Here is an 18,089-nt window from a genome sequence, read left to right on the forward strand (position 1 = left end):
CTAGTGTCTACAGAGGAGCGGAGGGATCGTGAGGGTGTATAGAGTGTGAACAGGTCAGACAGGTAGGATGGGGCTGAGCCAGATATTATTTTGTAGCAGATACAGCAGCACTTATATTGGATTCTCAGCTCTACAGGGAGCCAATGAAGTTTCTTTAGCAAGGGGGAACAGGACTGGGACCGAGGGGCTTTGCAGACAAGCCGGGCTGCAGAACTTTGAACACACTGCAAAGGATGGATGACAGACTGAGGACAGCCAATGAGAACAGAATTTCCGTAGTCTAATCGAGAAAGAATGTATGAGGAAACAAGGGTCTTGGTGGCATCTTCGGTAAGGTATGGGCGGATAGAACCTATTCTCTTAAGCTCGATGTAAGCGGACTGACAGACTTTCATAACATGGTGTTTCATGGAGAGATCGCTATCAAGAAAGATGCCAAGATCACGGACGGAGTCTGAGAATTCAATAGTGCTGCTGCCCAAAGTGATAGAAGGAGGGAGAGAGAGAGAGGAGGAGAGGGAGAATTTGGTGAAACGAATGGCTTCTGTTTTTTCACAGTTAAGTTTAAGCTTGTTAGTGGACATCCAGAGTTCAACGTCAGCAATGCAGGACTGAAGGGAGGTGGTCATCTGGGCGTATTCTGAGGGAGTCGCTGAGTTCTGAAGCTGAGTGTCGTCAGCAAACATTTCGTGGGAAACGGAATGTCTGTCAATGAGGTCAGTCAGAGGGGAGGTGTACATGATGAACAGCACGGGCCCGAGCACAGAGCCCTGGGGAACGCCAAAAAGGAGGGAGGTTTCCTGGGATGGGACGTCGTTTACAATTACAAAATTTGTTCTGTCTGAGAGATAGGATCTGAACCAATTTAGAACTGAATTTTGGATGCCGAAAGTGTGCTCAAGGCGGGACAGTAGGATTTCATGATCAATTGTATCGAAAGCGGCCGAAAGGTCTAACAGGAGGAGCAGGGAAATTTTGTTATCGTCTAAGGAAGTCAAAATGTTGAGGATACTAAGGACTGCAGTCTCTGTGCTATGGTCCGTGCGGTAAGCTGACTGGTGCGGAGTGAGGAGGTTGTTGGCAGAGAGGTGGGAGGAGAGCTGGTCTAGGACTATCTTCTCTAGGATTTTAGAAAGGAAGGGAAGGTTTGAGATGGGCCTGTAGTTCTTAAGTACGTTGGGGTCGAGGGAGCTTTTCTTCAGAAGGGGTTTAATGACAGCTTTTTTGAAATCTGAGGGGACGGTGCCAGTGGAAAGGGACTCGTTCAGTATTCTAGTGATGGTGGGTAGAAGGATGTCTAAGTGATCACAGAGGAGGGGGGTGGGGAGGGGGTCGAGGTCACAGGACGTTTTGGCAGACTTCACAATGAGTTTACGAACAAAATCTTCAGAGACTGGGGTGAAAACAGAACGAATTTCCAACAAAAATGGGAGAGCGTTCTGAGTCGCTATGCTGGGCGAAGCTGTTGCGGATGGTCAAAATCTTTTCATGAAAATACTCAGAAAAAACATCTGGCAGTTTAGACATGTCATGTACAGTTGGAAGAATGACCTGTTTTGCTTTACCAAGCATGGTGGTGACAGTGTTAAACAACTCTTTACAAGATGAGGATGCTGCGACCTTGGATGAATAAAAAGTGGTCTTGGCGGCATCAACAAAATCTATGACTCTGCTTGGCGGCGTCATAAATCTGCTTATGTACAGTCAGCTTGGAAGATGCCCAGCGTCGCTCAGCTTGACGCCGCTCACGTTTCAACTGTTGAAGCTCCGGAGCAACGGAGTTATACCAAGGGGTAGGCGGACGCTGGCGCACCTTCCGCTGTTGCACAGGAGCGTGCTTGTCTAAGACTATCCTAAGGTTTTTGTTCAAGTCAGAGACAGACAAATCATCAACAACGATGCTAGCTAAATCATGTGAAAAATCAGACTTGTCAATAGCACGAATGGAACGCACTGACTTTACTTGAGGAACAGCTTTCTGCTTTGGAACATCAAGACGGCATAGAGTAGTCACATGATCAGAGGTCAAGTCATGACAACACTCTGTAGTATGAACAAGATAGTCACTGTCCCGGTAAATCACAAGATCCAGAGTGTGGGTGCTACGCAAGAACGTAGGCTGGTCAACGGCCTGAGTCAGGTCGAACATTTGCAACAGTTCTCTGAGCTTTTTCATCTTTGGATCTGACACGTTTTCATAGTGTACATTGAAGTCACCTGTGAGTAGCAGACTACCATCACATGTAGTTGCATACTCTACAAAGTCCGGGAGCTCGTCGAGGAAGAGGGAGTGTGTCAGTTTGTTGGCTCTACTGGGAGGGGGGCGGTACACACAGAACAGCTGAAGGCGCTGTTTATTCACAATCACTGACAACTGAACAACTTCAAAAGACCTGTGGGGGAAAGAAAAATCATTAGTGACACAACCAAGGGAAGCAAGCTGATCTTTCACAATCACAGCGATCCCACCCCCGCGCTTAGCAGTGGGACCAACCTGACGCGGAAACGAGAAGAGCCTGTATCCTGGAGGGGTCAGGTCTGCACATTTGCTCTCATCCCCTGACTCACTGTATACTGTGTCTGGATAACATACAAGTTCCCCTGGCTTGAGAACCAACTCTTTAAAAAGTCAGACAAGCTCTAAAATGACTACTCTTTTTAGCTATTTTAGACAAAGTTTACATCATAGTAACAATTTAAACATGTATGATATAATATGTTAAATTCTGTATACACTCTGACAATGTTTATATTTTGGTTCGTTGCCTGCTTAAGAGCAATTGAACGATAGCAAATGACCGTAGTTCTCAGTAATTTGCTGATGTGGAATGGATACCCAATGATAATGTGTTTTGGGAAAGTTTGATCCATTGTTCATGAAATGAAGAGAGTCGAATCAGGAAATTCTCCACATTTGGCAAATTCAAAAGGCCCGTTTTGGTAATCTTTAATCCTTGGGAGGGGGGAGGGAAGACAGAATTGACATAACAGCCAGCTGCCATGGACTAGACTGTAAGCAGAATAACCACTGAACGCCCTTTACCCTGATTTTCTTGAAGTACCAAATCTGTCTTTTTCTTCGACAGAATGACGTGAACGTTCGCGGGGACCATCAAGGCCTTGACCAGTGAACAGTTGGGGACCATCAAGGTCTTGACCAGTGAACAGTTGGGGACCATCAAGGCCTTGACCAGTGAACAGTTGGGGACCATCAAGGCCTTGACCAGTGAACAGTTGGGGACCATCAAGGCCTTGACCAGTGAACAGTTGGGGACCATCAAGGCCTTGACCAGTGAACAGTCAGGTGCATGCAGAAGCTTCTCACTGCAGCATGGAGGAAGGAGACACAACAATTCTGTCTGACGTCAAGATAGAGATTGATGTTGATGAGGAGATGCAGAAGTATTGGCCCATGACTGAACCACAGCCATACGGTAAGGCCATAGACCTATATTAGATAGATAGGAAACTCCTTCACTGCGCCTGCGAGGATGGTCGCTTACCGCAGGTAAAGGTAACTGCGTATGCCACGAACTGTCCGCGGCGGTCCGCGGCAGTGTAATACCGTCCCTTGCAGAGCTCTTCTCTGCCGGAGATACAACTTAACCGATTCTGTTCGGCTTCCTGTTTACATTTTAGCGTTTGTTGTGGGATAAAGGATGTCGACAAAAGAGGACTTTCTGAAGTGGGACGACTTGCCACTGGAGTACATTTTTGGAGAATTTACGGAGGATGATGTGAAAGCGGTTCCGAACCTGAAAGTGACAAAATCGCAAGCGAAACGGTTCTTCCGTCTCCTGCAAGTGCAAAGCGTCAACGTTCGTCTGCTAAGAATTTCAAGTGTCCCGATTGCACCAACAATTAATAGTTATGCCTCTATCAGCGGTTTCAGAAGACATGTCACCAAGAAGCACAACAAGCCACATTTGAAAGGTAAGACTCCATATATATATATATATCTGCGCGTGTGCATGTGTGTTTCATAATTATTATCATAATAATATATATCTAGTCTAACTGAAACACCTAATGAAATAAAAATGTAAGTTATTATAGTATAACATGGAATACCAACATACCAATCACAGTAAAACCGTGTTATCAGTGGACCTTGAAGCCCAACAGATTAATGCATCTCCTGAAAGCAGTGAAGTAGGAATTTGTGAATGGGGATTTCTGTTATAGTAGACATCTGTTTGGGAACCTGCATACAAGTTTACAAAACATGTTCATTTTAGTTTTTACATGATGAGCAGTAAACATGAATTGTGCTGTGTATCCTGATGTTGAAATTTACCTGACAGCATTCATTAAGTTGTATGTTGTCATTCTCTGTTTCAGCCAGTGAGCATTGAATTGACAACGGTGACGCCCAGTCTGATGCAGTTGCAGTTTTAGATGGACTGGTTGAGGGAGACTGCTGTGACGCTGAGAGGAACACCCGCCTAAGCAATGCAACCTTCAGAGACCTGCTCATCAACGCTATTAAAAGGATTGAAGAGGATGCCTATATTAATATCTTCAGAGAAATCATCTCTTACTGCCATAGCGCCAAGTATCGTCTCAAGAGATGGCAATGTGGATGAGATGATGAAACATTTAAGACTTTATAAGCTTCACTCATGCGTCAATAATAAAGATGCAGGGTGCACAGATGTAAACAAGGTACCATGAACTTATGAATGATATTCCTTAGGTTCAGGACTGAAGGTATTCATGTTCAGTCACTTTATGCAGCATGTGCATCTGGTAGACATAGCTTGAATCAGTATTCAGATGGCTAGCATGTTTTGGACATATTTGGCAGTCCATACTGATCTCTTTCCTCAGTACTTTCAGTGTATGGGTACAGGTGAACTGATGTGTGGAGTGCAAGCATTTATATTTGGGAACTGAACTGGTTATGTTGTCCTGTCAAACTCTGTGAAAAGTTCAGAAGCAGAATAATGGTTTTCTTTTCCATTGGCATGTGCATTTTTTGGTACTGCAAATATTCTGATGCTTGTGTGAATTTTAAACTGTGCTCATATGCATAGTGACGTATACTTCATTCATTGTGACTGCATTCATCTGCCTGCTCTTTGGTTTTTTGTGTGTGAATAAATTAGTTTCCTGTCATACAGTGTTATCAAGTTTTGGTATGAAGGTGATGATGCGTGCTTTCTTTTCTATCACCTCTCCCTATTTTAGTGTTTTTTTGTTTTGTTGCATACACAATAAATAAGAACAAAGCAAAGAATCAAAAATTTTCTGAGTAATTTTTATTAAACACAACACCTGTCATCAGTTAAACTAAGTTAATCTTTAAAATCTTCCGTTCCTGATGAATCGGGATCAACAGTTAGCTCCGCACACATCGGCCCAGGGCAGTCCTCAATCAGAAAATCACCCCACTCCCAAGGTTCTGCTGGAGCACCCTCGTCAAGCCTGACAAATAAAAAGAAAATATAGTCATTTAATCTAACTTGATATTTCCAACAACAAGTACATAAGTAGCCTTGGAAATGTGTTTATAGAAAGACTAGTAGGTCCTTTCAAGGCAAAAACTGAAAAAGGCTCTGCCTTGTGAACATTTCTTTGGCCCTGTTGTCATTGTGTTATGTTTTTATGTATGGCTTTGCTTTTAACTCTGTCTCACAGTTGGGAACAGGAGAAATATGTAGTTAGTCCCTCCTTTTTGCATTTCCCATCATAAATCCAGGCTAGAGTACTTGACATACCTAAATTCTGTCATCCCTTCTACATGCATTCAAAACTGCTGACAATATAGTGTATTATTTTAAATTAAAATTATGAAAAATACTTACTGGATCTGAGTACAAAACTGCAACAACTTGTCTTCCTCAGTCTTCATATTCTTTTCTTCAGCATTCTTTCTGCATGCTGCACCCTGTTTGGATCTCGATCCTTTCCGAGGCATTCCAACACGTTTCCTCCGCCCCATCTGGAAGATCATTAAAATAATAACAACATAAACATATTACAAATGCCCCTACATAAATAACCAATTAAATGTGTTTCTGATTCCTTGTTGCAACACTCTTTGCAAACAATAATTATTATTATAAGTATAAAATTAACAGCTCACCACTAACAAAATTTAAAAAAAATGTATACGCTTTGATTTTAAGGTAACTGTAAATCTGTTAAATTATCATTATTATATGAAATTAAAGTCAGATAAGCAGCAGAACAGATATGACACATATACAGATGGATTGTGCAGGAAAAACCCTTTCTTTTCATATATGACATGACATATTTTATGATTTATTTGACTCTTTGATTGTCGGTAGAGTCATGCAGCAATAGCTCTTAGACTAGGACTGAAATTCTGTTATCATCTGAAAATATGTCCAAATATCCCAACTTTAATGCAATGATTTAATTAAAGTAAGAAAAAAAAAGGAAAAATAGATGCACCTTGCTTTCAAAAACATAATCATTAACACCATTACATTTTTTCTGAAATTTTCTGAATTTTTCTGTTGAAGATATTGATTGCAAAACTTTTGGAAATTAGCAAATAAAGACGCATTTTCGAGGCTTCCCTGCTGAAAACATTTTAATTCTGAGACTTGAGGAGACTTTTTAGTATAAATCGTGGACTTCATGTTTAAAAAGTTCGCCGCCATGCATTACACATGTACTATCATAAACAAATTACAACACACACAGGGCAGCTTTAAAATCAAATGCTTCTTTTTATGTATTTTTCTTGACACAAAATGCAACTTTTGCACATCGGACTTTGAAACTTTTTGGCCCTGTTGAATAATTTCACGGGACACCGTTTTCAGTTTTACTTTCAACAATAACAACTAGCGTAAATCAAAATTTCAAAATTAGTTTTATTACTTACAAAGTTAGTGAATGCTTGCCCCTCTGCCGATCTTTAAAAAATCCACAATGAATGATTTCATCATGAAAATGGAACCATCGCGTGTTGGTGCATGAAAACGCCATTTTTTCTCAAAGCCGTGACCGGCGGCGTAACAGACTGCCAACTTTGATGCTAACTTACGTCGGTTTTCATGAGTTGAATGACAAAAAGAAAACAAAAACTTGGACTCCTGATAAATATAAACACTCACCTTAAACAAGAGATGTTGAATTCCAAGTGAAAACGCAGTAAACAGAAATAAACTGGACGGTAAATTCCCATGCGCAAAGTCTGTGACCTCTGGCACTAGTCAGCTGACGCGTCTCGCGCATCGCGGTAAGCACGCATTTCGCGTGAGGCGGGGGAGTTTCCTATCCCTCTAATATAGGTCCCTGGGTAAGGCTAACTTGAGACACCTTGGACTGAAAAACAACAAATGCAACATCCTCAAAGCTGTGCTGAAGCAATGTGCCTTGCTGCTCGCTTTCATTGTCAAAATGACACCTTTCTGATAGTGATAAGGATAAAATTTCATTTAGTCCTGTGAGGTTACCTTCATGGACATTTGGGCAGCTTTCTCTTCTAACTTGGGAAAGCGAGCTGCCATACATTAAATGGTTATCCGTTTTGTTCCCCTGCATGCGTGTATTCATGTTTCCAAGCCCTGAGACTTTCGCTTTAAACGTGGGTTCTTTATGGTGCGAATGCATGCACAAGGGGGTGTTCGGCCACCGAGAAGAGTCTGCACACAGCTGACTCTGGGAAATAAATCCCTCGCCGAACTTTGGGATCAAACCCACGCTGATAACGACAACTGGTGTGTAAACAAAACATAGAAATGTAAATTTATGTATTGGAGAGAAAAAAACGAAGAGAGAGAAAAAGAAACACGTTACGGGGACGCAGAAGAAGAAAAAACACGCTGACGGATATAAGACAAGAGTACAGACGAGAGCAAAAATGATGTCTGCAGGTAGACGAAGAACAGAGTGACTTAACGTGGGTAAAGGGAAATCATCCACGCTCTGCTGCTTCACAGTCATTGGTCCAACTCCAAGAGTAATGGAACATTCTCTGGCACTACACAGGGATTGGTCAAAGTGCTTCTTATTAATATACAGGGTGGTAAAAACAAAACGCCCTATTTTCTTTTTGATCTCATTTTTGACTGCAAAGAGAGATTCAGAAAATGTCTTCACCAAACTATAGCAGATTATGATGGGAAATTGTGTCTTGCAAATTTGGTAGAAATTGTTTTGTCCTTAGTAGTTTATAATAAAATTATGCTCTATCCAGGCTCCTCTTCGTAGAAGAACTGCTCGAAGACGAACGTTGAAATTGTCCATGACTCATCCAATAATGTCAGCTGGTATGCGCCTGATTTCCCCACTGATGCCGTCCTACAGAGGTGCCGGGGTCTGGGGATTATTGCCGTAAGGTTTTATTCATAGTTAATATGTAAAGCGCGGAGAGCATAGTTTACTGTGGTTTTCGCTATATAAACTGTCGTTATTATCATTGTTATATCATTATATTATCAACTGCTATGGACAGACCATTTTTACACCCCCGGTATAGGGGTGTGTATAGGTTTCGGTCGATGTGTTTGTGTGTTTGTGTTCGCATATAGATCTCAAGAATGAACGGACCGATCGTCACCAAACTTGGTGAACAGGTTCTATACATTCCTGAGACGGTCCTTACAAAAATTGGGACCAGTCAAACACACGGTTAGGGAGTTATTGGTGGATTAAGATTCTACAAGGACTTATACAGGGACATATTAATGGTCAAAGGGAAATAACCTTCTCAGTTGGTGGCAGTGAGAATGGTTATTTCCCTTTGACCAATGGGGGTGTTTTTCCTACCTCGGAGGAATTTCTTGTCTACCAAATTTTCAAGACATAATCTCCCATTATTCTGCTATTGTTTGGTGAAGAAATGTTTTGAATCTCTCTTTGCAGTCAAAAATGAGATCAAGAAGAAAATAGGACATTTTTTTGGACCACCCTGTACATGAGGTTGCAGGTTTCCCATCGACCTCTTTGTCACTCACACGACTTCGTATGTGAAATTAGTGGAGACGAGGAGAGGGGCGCAATAGCTTGATGGTAAGACGTGGGCCTTCAAAGCTGATGGTCGTGCGCCTGGTGGGTTAACCTTCGCCGGCACTCGTTATCGACTACACACGGACGCACTCGTAGGTCCGTGCGGACCCAGAAGGGTGTTTGATTGCAAATATCTCCTAAACGAGTTGGAATTCTTTAATGAGCTTTTAGAAATGCCTCAGACACCTAAAAAGCTATCATCTCCTAAAAGCTCATTAAATTTCAGTGATAATTAATTAATTATACACGGTATTTGGAACAATTAAAATATTATGGGTCTGCATGGCCCCACGAGTGCCACGGAAGGGTTAGCACAATTTTCCTTCTTTGAGAAGTATGGGTCCGCACGGACCCACGAGTGCCTCGGAAGGGTATACACGCTTTTCCTTCTTTGAGAAGTATGGGTCTGCACGGCCCCACGAGTGCCTCGGAAGGGTATACACGCTTTTCCTTCTTTGAGAAGTATGGGTCTGCACGGCCCCACGAGTGCCTCGGAAGGGTATACACGCTTTTCCTTCTTTGAAAAGTATGGGTCCGCACGTCCCCACGAATGCTTCCGTGTGTAGTCTAAATTTGACCATTAATTAATTAATTAATTATCACTGAAATTTAATGAGCTTTTAGGAGATGATAGCTTGTTGGGTGTCTGAGGCATTTCTAAAAGCTCATTAAAAAATTCCAACTCGTTTAAGAGATATTTGCAATCAAACACCCTTCTGGGTCCGCACGGACCCACGAGTGCCGGCGAAGGTTAAGGTGGAGGTTTTTCCGATCTCCCGGGTCAACTTATGCAAGGCTAACACCTTTTCGGTTCTGGCGAAAAATCCGGTTTTTGAAAACTTTTAGAACCTAAAATGTTTTGGTTTCTTAAAGTAAAACTATTTTCTTTGTCCCTACAAGTACAATATAATAAGAAAAAGCCTCAGCTTCTAGGGGTGCCAGTGTGGACCCTGTAATTTCATGTTTTTCACTTTTGTTGTGTGTCACTGTTAGCCATGCTTATGTGCTGACCCCCTAGTGCCATATTCCCCTAATGTGTACACGCAAGCACAAGACCAAGTGCGCACGGAAAAGATCCTGTAATCCATGTCAGAGTTTGATGGTTTATAAAAACACCATAATACCCAGTTTGCTTTGTCTGAAAGTGGCATATAGCTGCTTAAATTGCGGGGTAAAAAGTCATTCAAGTAAATCTCCATTCATGTTATGTTATATGAAGTCTTATATCGCGCGCGTATCTCCAGACTCGGACTCAAGGCGCAGGGTTCTATTTACATAGAAAAACATATTTACATACATAAAACAGGAGTGTACATAGGAGTTTCAGCCAATGAACGCAGAAGAAGAAGTGGAGATGAGGCAGATGAAACAGAGACCACACAATTAACATACAACTGCAAGCCCAAAACAACAGAGTCAAAGTGAAGTGTTGCTGCTGTAGGTCACCCGACTGACAATTTTTATTAAAATCTCGAATTACTTTTCTTACCTATGTTTCAAGATTAGATAGTGAATTGTGTATTAATTTAAATGGGTATTAATTTAAATGGGGATTCTCATGGAATCCAATATTTACATTTCATTATAGAATCTAGAGAGTCTATAAAGCTTTTGGTAATTAGAGATTTTAATTAATATTAGAATTCACTTCAGTGGCCTACTGCAGCAACTCTTCACTTTGACTGCTGTTTCAATTACGTCACTCTCCATCCATTTCATCTTTTAAGTCCAATTTGAAAACTCACTTGTTCCAACAACACTACGGATAGTTCCTTAGTATAGAGTCTGGGGATGTGAGATGTGCATGATGTGTTGTTTGAATCTGACAGTGATTGTATGATTTTTGTATACATGTATTGTTGTCACGCGCTTTGAACTTCTGATAAGGCGCTTTATAAATGCCCGTTATTATTATTATTATTATTTTTGGCTTGTATATAAACTTGACCAAAACATTATTGCAACAACTTTCGCATGCTAACAAAAGCGGTAAAACGCAATCCATTTTAGTTCAACTTTATATGCTGGAAAAGGTAATTATGTCTACCGTTCATATCATTTGTCCGATCGGTGGTAATTTGTATAGGCATCCTGTTGCAGCCTGTCAAACAAGGTCACCCCTAAAATCGACCTGACAAAAACCATTGCCCCGTGTTTTAAAATCTGCAAAAAATCAAAATGTGCACTTACCACATATGAAAACGAGCGTTAACTGAATAAGCAGAGTCCGTGGGGGAGAAAAAAAAAGAAAAAAAAAGTCTGTGAATCCTGTTCATGCCCAGTGACCTCGATCGCCCCACACATGTCAGCCCGGTGTGGTGCACAGATTTTTTTTTTTTTTTAAATCTCAGCCAGTGTTCAAACTGGGTCATCAGCTCCTCACAAACCAGACAGCGAGACTGGTTAACTGTAGTCGTGCTCTGTCAAGAAAAACACCTGTGCTCTGGCTTGTATGTTCTTGTTGTTGTCAGTCTGTGCATGTTGTCTTATTTTGTTTACTTTTAGTCAATTTTAGATTAGTGCACATTTTGATTTTTTGCAGATTTTAAAACACGGGGCTATGGTTTTTGTCAGGTCGATTTTAGGGGTGACCTTGTTTGACAGGCTGTAACGGGATGCCTATACAAATTACCACCGATCGGACAAATGATATAAACGGTGGACATAATTACCTTTTCCAGCATATAAAGTTGAACTAAAATGGATTGCGTTTTACCGCTTTTGTTAGCGTGCGAAAGTTGTTGCAATAATTTTTGGGCCAAGTTTATATATATAATACATGTACTTGTGTGGTCTGTGTTTTATCTTCCTCGTCTACATTGATTTCACATAACAATAAAATAGCTACCAATCCTGAACAATAAACAAGAGATACATTTAATACTACTGAATAAGAATAGATCATAATTTGCATGACTGTTATGGATGTGTTTCAATTTCTTTTCAGTGCCAGTTAGGGAGGTGGTTGCCACATTGAACACAGCTGCAATGCCTACAGTACAGACATTGGATGGACAAGCTGCAGCCAACAGCCACAGTGATACTTGGCTAAAACAAGAAATACAGACACCAGAAACACAGACTGTAGACAGTGTAGTCAAAACTCACAGTGATACCTTGCAGGAACAAGAGATGCAGACACCAGAAACACAGACTGCTGTCAAATCTCACAATGATACCTTGCAGAAACAAAAGATACATACACCAAAGACACAGGCTGCTGTCAAAACTCACTGTGATAACTTGCAGAAGCAAGGGATACAGACACCAGAAACACGTTTCTGTCATTTGAAGCAACTCACATTGACACACACAGGAGAGATAAAGAATGCATACACAGAGTGTGGTTTCAAGTCCCTGCAGTCTGATGATTTGAAGAAACACACATTGACACATACAGGAGAGAAAAAGCACGTCTGCACAGAGTGTGGTGCCAGATTCTCTCGGCCTTGTCGTTTGAAGCAACACACATTGACACATACAGGAGAGAAAAAGCACGTCTGCACAGAGTGTGGTGCCAGGTTCTCTCAGCCTTGTCGTTTGAAGCAACACACATTGACACATACAGGAGAGAAAAAACACGTCTGCACAGAGTGTGGTGCCAAGTTTCTCCAGTCTAGTTATTTGAAGCAACACACATTGACACATACAGGAGAGAAAAAACACATCTGCACAGAGTGTGGTGCCAGGTTCTCTCGGTCTAGTTATTTGAAGCAACACACATTGATACATACAGGAGAAAAAAAACATGTCTGCACAGAGTGTGGTGCCAGGTTCTCTCGGTCTAATCATTTGAAGCAACACACATTGACACATACTGGAGGAGAGAAAAAGCACGTCTGCACAGAGTGTGGTGCCAAGTTTCTCCACTCTTATCATTTGAAACAACACACATTGACACATACAGGAGAGAAAAAGCACGTCTGCACAGAGTGTGGTGCCAGGTTCTCTCGGTCTAGTTATTTGAAGCAACACACATTGACACATAATGGAGGAGAGAAAAAACACGTCTGCAGAGAGTGTGGTGCTAAGTTTCTCCAGTCTAGTTATTTGAAAAAACACATGGTGAGACATTCAGGAGAGAAAAAGTATGCATGCCCAGAGTGTTGTTCAAAGTTCTTCTGGTTATGTAATTTGAAGTCACACATGGCTACACATACAGGAGAGAGAAAGCATTTATGTCCAGAGTGTGGTGCCAGATTCTCGCGGTCTGATTCTTTGAAGAAACACATATCAACACATACAGGAGAGAAAAAGCATGTGTGCACAGAGTGTGATGCCAGTTTCATCCATTCTAGTGGTTTGAAGAGTCACATGGTTACACATACACAAGAGAATAAGCACGCATGTCCAGAGTGTGGTTTAAAATTCTTGCGGCTTGGTGGTTTGAAGCAACATATGTTAAAACATACAGGAGAGGGGAAGCATGCATGCCCCGAGTGTGATTCCAAATTTATGCGGTCTGGTGATTTGAAGAAACATATGTTTACACATACAAGCGAGAGGAAGCATGCATGCCCAGGGTGTAGTTGGAAGTTTTTTTTTCCTGGTGATTTGAAGAAACATATGGTTATACATACAAGAGAGAACAAGCATGCATGCCCAGAATGTGATTTCAGTTTCGCGCGGTCTAATGAATTGAAGAGTCACATGATTACGCATACACGAGAGAAAAAGCATGCATGCCCAGAGTGTGGTAAAAAATTCTTGCGGTCTCGTGGTATGAAGCAACATATGTTAATACATACAGTAGAGAGGAAGCATGCATGCCCAACGTGTGATTTAAAGTTCAAGCGTTCTGAGTATTTGAAAAACCATATGGTTACACATACAAGAGAGAGGAAGCATGCATGCCCAGAGTGTGATTCCAAGTTTATGCGGTCTGGTGATTTGAAGAAACATATGTTAACACACACAGGAGAAACAAAAGCAGGCATGTGCTGAGTGCGTTGCCAAGTTCTCACAGTTTGGTGATTTCAAAAACCAAAAGTTCTCCAGGACAAGAGTGTGATGCCAGGTTCATACGGTCTCGAGATTTGTAGGGACACATGTTTACACATACCGGCACGGTTGGCCTCGTGGTAAGGCGTCCGCCCCGCCGTGATCGGGAGGTCGTAGGTTCGAACCCCAGCCGGGTCATACCTAAGACTTTAAAATTGGCAATCTAGTGGCTGCTCCGCCTGGCGTCTGGCATTATGGGGTTAGTGCTAGGACTGGTTGGTCCGGTGTCAGAATAATGTGACTGGGTGAGACATTGAAACCTGTGCTGCGACTTCTGTCTTGTGTGTGGCGCACGTTATATGTCAAAGCAGCACCGCCCTGATATGGCCCTTCGTGGTCGGCTGGGCGTTAAGCAAACAAACAAACAAACAAACAAACTCCTGAGCCATCGTGAACCCGTGTGATCCACTTTTTATTCTCACAACTGATTTAGTCGTCAGTTTGTGATTTCAATGCGACTTGCTGTATCTGCAATAGCACGTTATTATGTCCCTCCTTATATAAAACGCAACAAACGGCTGCGAGTCACAAGAACTTATCGGCGTCGGTTGGTTCAAACAAGCAAACGCTATGCAGAAAATTCGTCTGCTACAAAAAACACGACCTTGCGTGGCACGCTTCCGGGCTACATTTTTTCGAACTTTCAAAACCTCGAAATGTACTTCACCGTTCCTACTTTCTTCTTCTTCAGCGTTCCTAGCGAATTGTACTGATCTTGTCTCGATGAAAAGAGAATTCTTTTATGATTTAAGAATGTTTGTGTAACTAGCTGTCAATTTATTACAGTACTAAGATTTTACAAGTAAGTTCTAGCGCCAAAACTAGGCGTCCGATTGTGGTACTGAACAATCCGGCTGGCTACGCAAAAATAAATTCTTTGAAAAGCGGTGTTTAAACGAAATGGTGATTTTACCGAGTGTAAAGCCTGACAGTGTCTGTGAACAGAAACTGATTAAGCTGACTGTACCTTTAACCTTTCAAAAAGTCAAAGAACTTTGCGATTCGACGACTGTGGGTGCCTTAGGCGCCATACACTTGACAGTAATAAATGGCTGCAAACAACATGAGTTGAGGCACTGATGTCGATGTGTGTATTGATGTTCAGGTTGTGTTTCTGTCGTGTACCGGTGTACATGTGTGTGCATTGCTTGTTCTCTGTCAGTCTCTCTCTCTCTCTCTCTCTCTCTCTCTCTCTCTCTCTCTCTCTTCCTCTCTCTCTCTCCGAGTCTCTCTCTCTATCTCAGTCTCTCTGTCAGTCTCTCTCTCTCTCTCTGTCAGTCCTCTCTCTCTCTCTCTCTCTCTCTCTCTCTCTCTCTCTCTCTGTCAATTCCCTCTGTCTCTCTGTGTGTGTGTCTCTCTCTCTGTCTCTCTCTCTCTCTGTCTCTCTCTCTCTCTCTCTCTCTCTCTCTCTCTCTCTCTCTCTCTCTCTCTCTTTCTCGCTGTTCTCGCTGTCAAATAATCAAAAGTGTGGAACTCTCGCCTACAATGGAGGAGCCACGTTCTCGTCCAGAAGCAAAAAACAGGACGTACCGCCATGCGGCAGCGCATTTTTACAGACTCTCCATGCCCTTTTCTCTGGATCGAGGCTACCCTATGCTTGGCGGATTATGACATTATTCAGTTATTCTGCAGAAAAACCAAAATGCTGGAGAAAAACTGTCTTTTCTGCAGCATTTCTGCATAATGTCATCTTTCGCCGAAGCAGCGTTTTTTTTCTGCAGCAAAACATTTTACTGCAGTAAAATTGAAATCAAGAATGCTGAAGAAAAACGGTGCTGTTGTTTTACTGCAGAAAACCTGTTTTTATTTTTTCTGCAGCATTTTGTACTGGATCTTGGCGGATTATGTTATTATTTAGTTATTCTGGAGAAAAACCGAAATGCTGGAGAAAAACTTTCTTTTCTGCAGCATTTCTGCATAATGTCATCTTTCGCGAGAGCAACGTTTTTTTTCTGCAGTAAAACAGTTTTACTGCATTTTTCTGCAGAATTTTGTACTGGCTCATTATAATGTTGGAGCACGCGAGCCGCCCTCTGTCGAGAGATGGACTCATCCAGAATTACCAATAGTTACAAACTATTATACTATCCTAGGGGGCGACGAATACAAACGCTACTTTACAAGGTCGTTCGTTTTTCTCCAGAAAAACTGTGACAGACTATTCTGCAGTAAAACAACATCACCGTTTTACTGCAGCATTCTTGATTTCAATTTTACTGCAGTAAAACTGTTTTACTGCAGAAAAAAAAACGTTGCTCTCGCGAAAGATGACATTATGCAGAAATGCTGCAGAAAAGACAGTTTTTCTCCAGCATTTCGGTTTTTCTCCAGAATAACTGAATAATGTCATAATCCACCAAGAGCCAGTACAAAATGCTGCAGAAAAAGTGTAAACAGGTTTTCTGCAGTAAAACAACAGCACCGTTTTACTGCAGCATTCTTGATTTCAATTTTACTGCAGTAAAATGTTTTGCTCCAGAAAAACCCGTTGCTTCGGCGAAAGATGACATTATGCAGAAATGCTGCAGAAAAGACAGTTTTTCTCCAGCATTTCTGTTTTTCTGCAGAATAACTGAATAATGCCAAAATGCTGAAGAAAAAGTGTAAACAGTTTTTCTGCAGTAAAACAACATCTCTGTTTTACTGCAGCATTCTTGATTTCAATTTTACTGCAGTAAAACTGTTTTACTGCAGAAAAAAACGTTGCTCTCGCGAAAGATGACATTATGCAGAAATGCTGCAGAAAAGAACGGTTTTTCTCCAGCATTTCTGTTTTTCTGCAGAATAACTGAATAAAGTCATCATCCGCCAAGGGTACTACCCGTCATTAACAAGTAGGCCGCTGAGATGCATCTTTGGGCAGATCTTTCTGAAGAGGTGTTGATTGCAAAACCAATCATGACACTGATTGCGGATGAAAGTCTCTTGTTCATTTCAATGCTTGTTATTCTCTCAGGTGCGAGGACGGAAAAGGTTCCGTGTACAACTCTGCTTACTCTATTACACATGTCGTATGCATAAAGAGCGATTACTTCCCTTTCAGGTTATTTGATATATTTACAATCATATGACAGAAAAGGTCATACACACACACACACACACACACACACACACACACACACACACATACATACCCACATACCCACACCCTCTCTAGCCACTCGCTCACACACACACTTGCCCACACCCTATCTAGCTCTCTCTCTCACACACACACACACACACACATATGAGGAGAGAAGTGAGGGAGAGAGATTGGATCACGGAAGATGGGGTGGGACAGACACCCCTACATAACTACACAGACACACATTATAGTGACGGTGAGAAAAGCAGAGACGATACACGGCAAACAAAAGACTGAAAGTAAGGTTGAAATTTGGTGTGATTTGTATACAAAACCCCGGTGAATATTAAAAATAATGGTCGAAGTTAGTGGATTATGAAAAATGCGAGCTTCAGCGGTCCGGGTCGCGTCAGTGTTGAAAAAAAGTGAAATTTGTGTTTTCCACAATGGAACGGAACCAATGAATAAATCAATCGTTGTTTTCTTAACTGAAGGAGTTAGGATGGCGTTTTCAATTCTCACGCCCTGGATCGTGGAACACCTAGTCAGTTGTCACAGTCCACCGCAGGCGTTACACTGACGATTATTTCCCCCGCAAGACCAACCACATGGTAGGTGTCTCCTAATTAATGCCTTAAAATAGTACTGAGATAACCAGACTTTCTTGTATTGAAGTTTATATCATACTGACCGTTACTTTTTGTGTGCATTGGATCAGCCAGTTTTCTTACCATAGTGTACTACATAAATAAGAAATTTCATCAAGACAGGCCAGAAGTACTGTACTCGACGTTAAAAATGATAAAATAACACATAGCACGGTCAACCGGCAGAAGGGCTTAAATCTTCTTGCTTGTCAGTCAAAGTCTAACTACTTGTGGATATTGCTTTCCATTTTCAAGTTTCAGCTTAGCTTAGTTTAGACTCACGATGGTTATAAAGATCAACAGTGAAATTTGATAGGGTAAGATATCCCGCAGCTTGGTCGATTTGCCTACTACACCCCACCCGGCGCAACACTAGGGTAAGA

At 41.7% G+C, this 18,089-nt stretch overlaps 1 protein-coding gene and 2 long non-coding RNA genes across 4 annotated transcripts in view; 2 read left to right on the plus strand and 1 right to left on the minus strand.

The window, feature by feature from the left end:
• Positions 1–18,089, plus strand: part of LOC138949373 (zinc finger protein 665-like) — a 29,784-nt gene that overhangs the window by 1,789 nt on the left and 9,906 nt on the right. The window contains exons 2-3 of one of the 2 annotated variants that reach the window (XM_070321189.1): positions 3,087–3,434; positions 11,939–15,147. In XM_070321189.1, the coding sequence (XP_070177290.1) occupies positions 3,332–3,434; positions 11,939–13,935 (2,100 nt within the window). In that variant the 5' untranslated portion in view covers positions 3,087–3,331 and the 3' untranslated portion in view covers positions 13,936–15,147. Of the gene's footprint in view, positions 1–3,086; positions 3,435–11,938; positions 15,148–18,089 lie in introns of those variants that run through there. The other variant, XR_011450258.1, reaches the window with a different exon arrangement.
• Positions 3,448–5,118, plus strand: LOC138949375 (uncharacterized). The gene is made up of 2 exons (XR_011450261.1): positions 3,448–3,933; positions 4,342–5,118. It is a non-coding gene; the product is annotated as an uncharacterized lncRNA (long non-coding RNA).
• Positions 5,105–6,105, minus strand: LOC138949374 (uncharacterized). Its single transcript, XR_011450260.1, has 2 exons — positions 5,808–6,105; positions 5,105–5,427 (listed from the first exon to the last, which is right to left on the minus strand). It is a non-coding gene; the product is annotated as an uncharacterized lncRNA (long non-coding RNA).

The sequence above is a fragment of the Littorina saxatilis genome, linkage group LG15 (genome assembly GCF_037325665.1).
Source record: "Littorina saxatilis isolate snail1 linkage group LG15, US_GU_Lsax_2.0, whole genome shotgun sequence".
NCBI lineage: Eukaryota > Metazoa > Mollusca > Gastropoda > Littorinimorpha > Littorinidae > Littorina > Littorina saxatilis.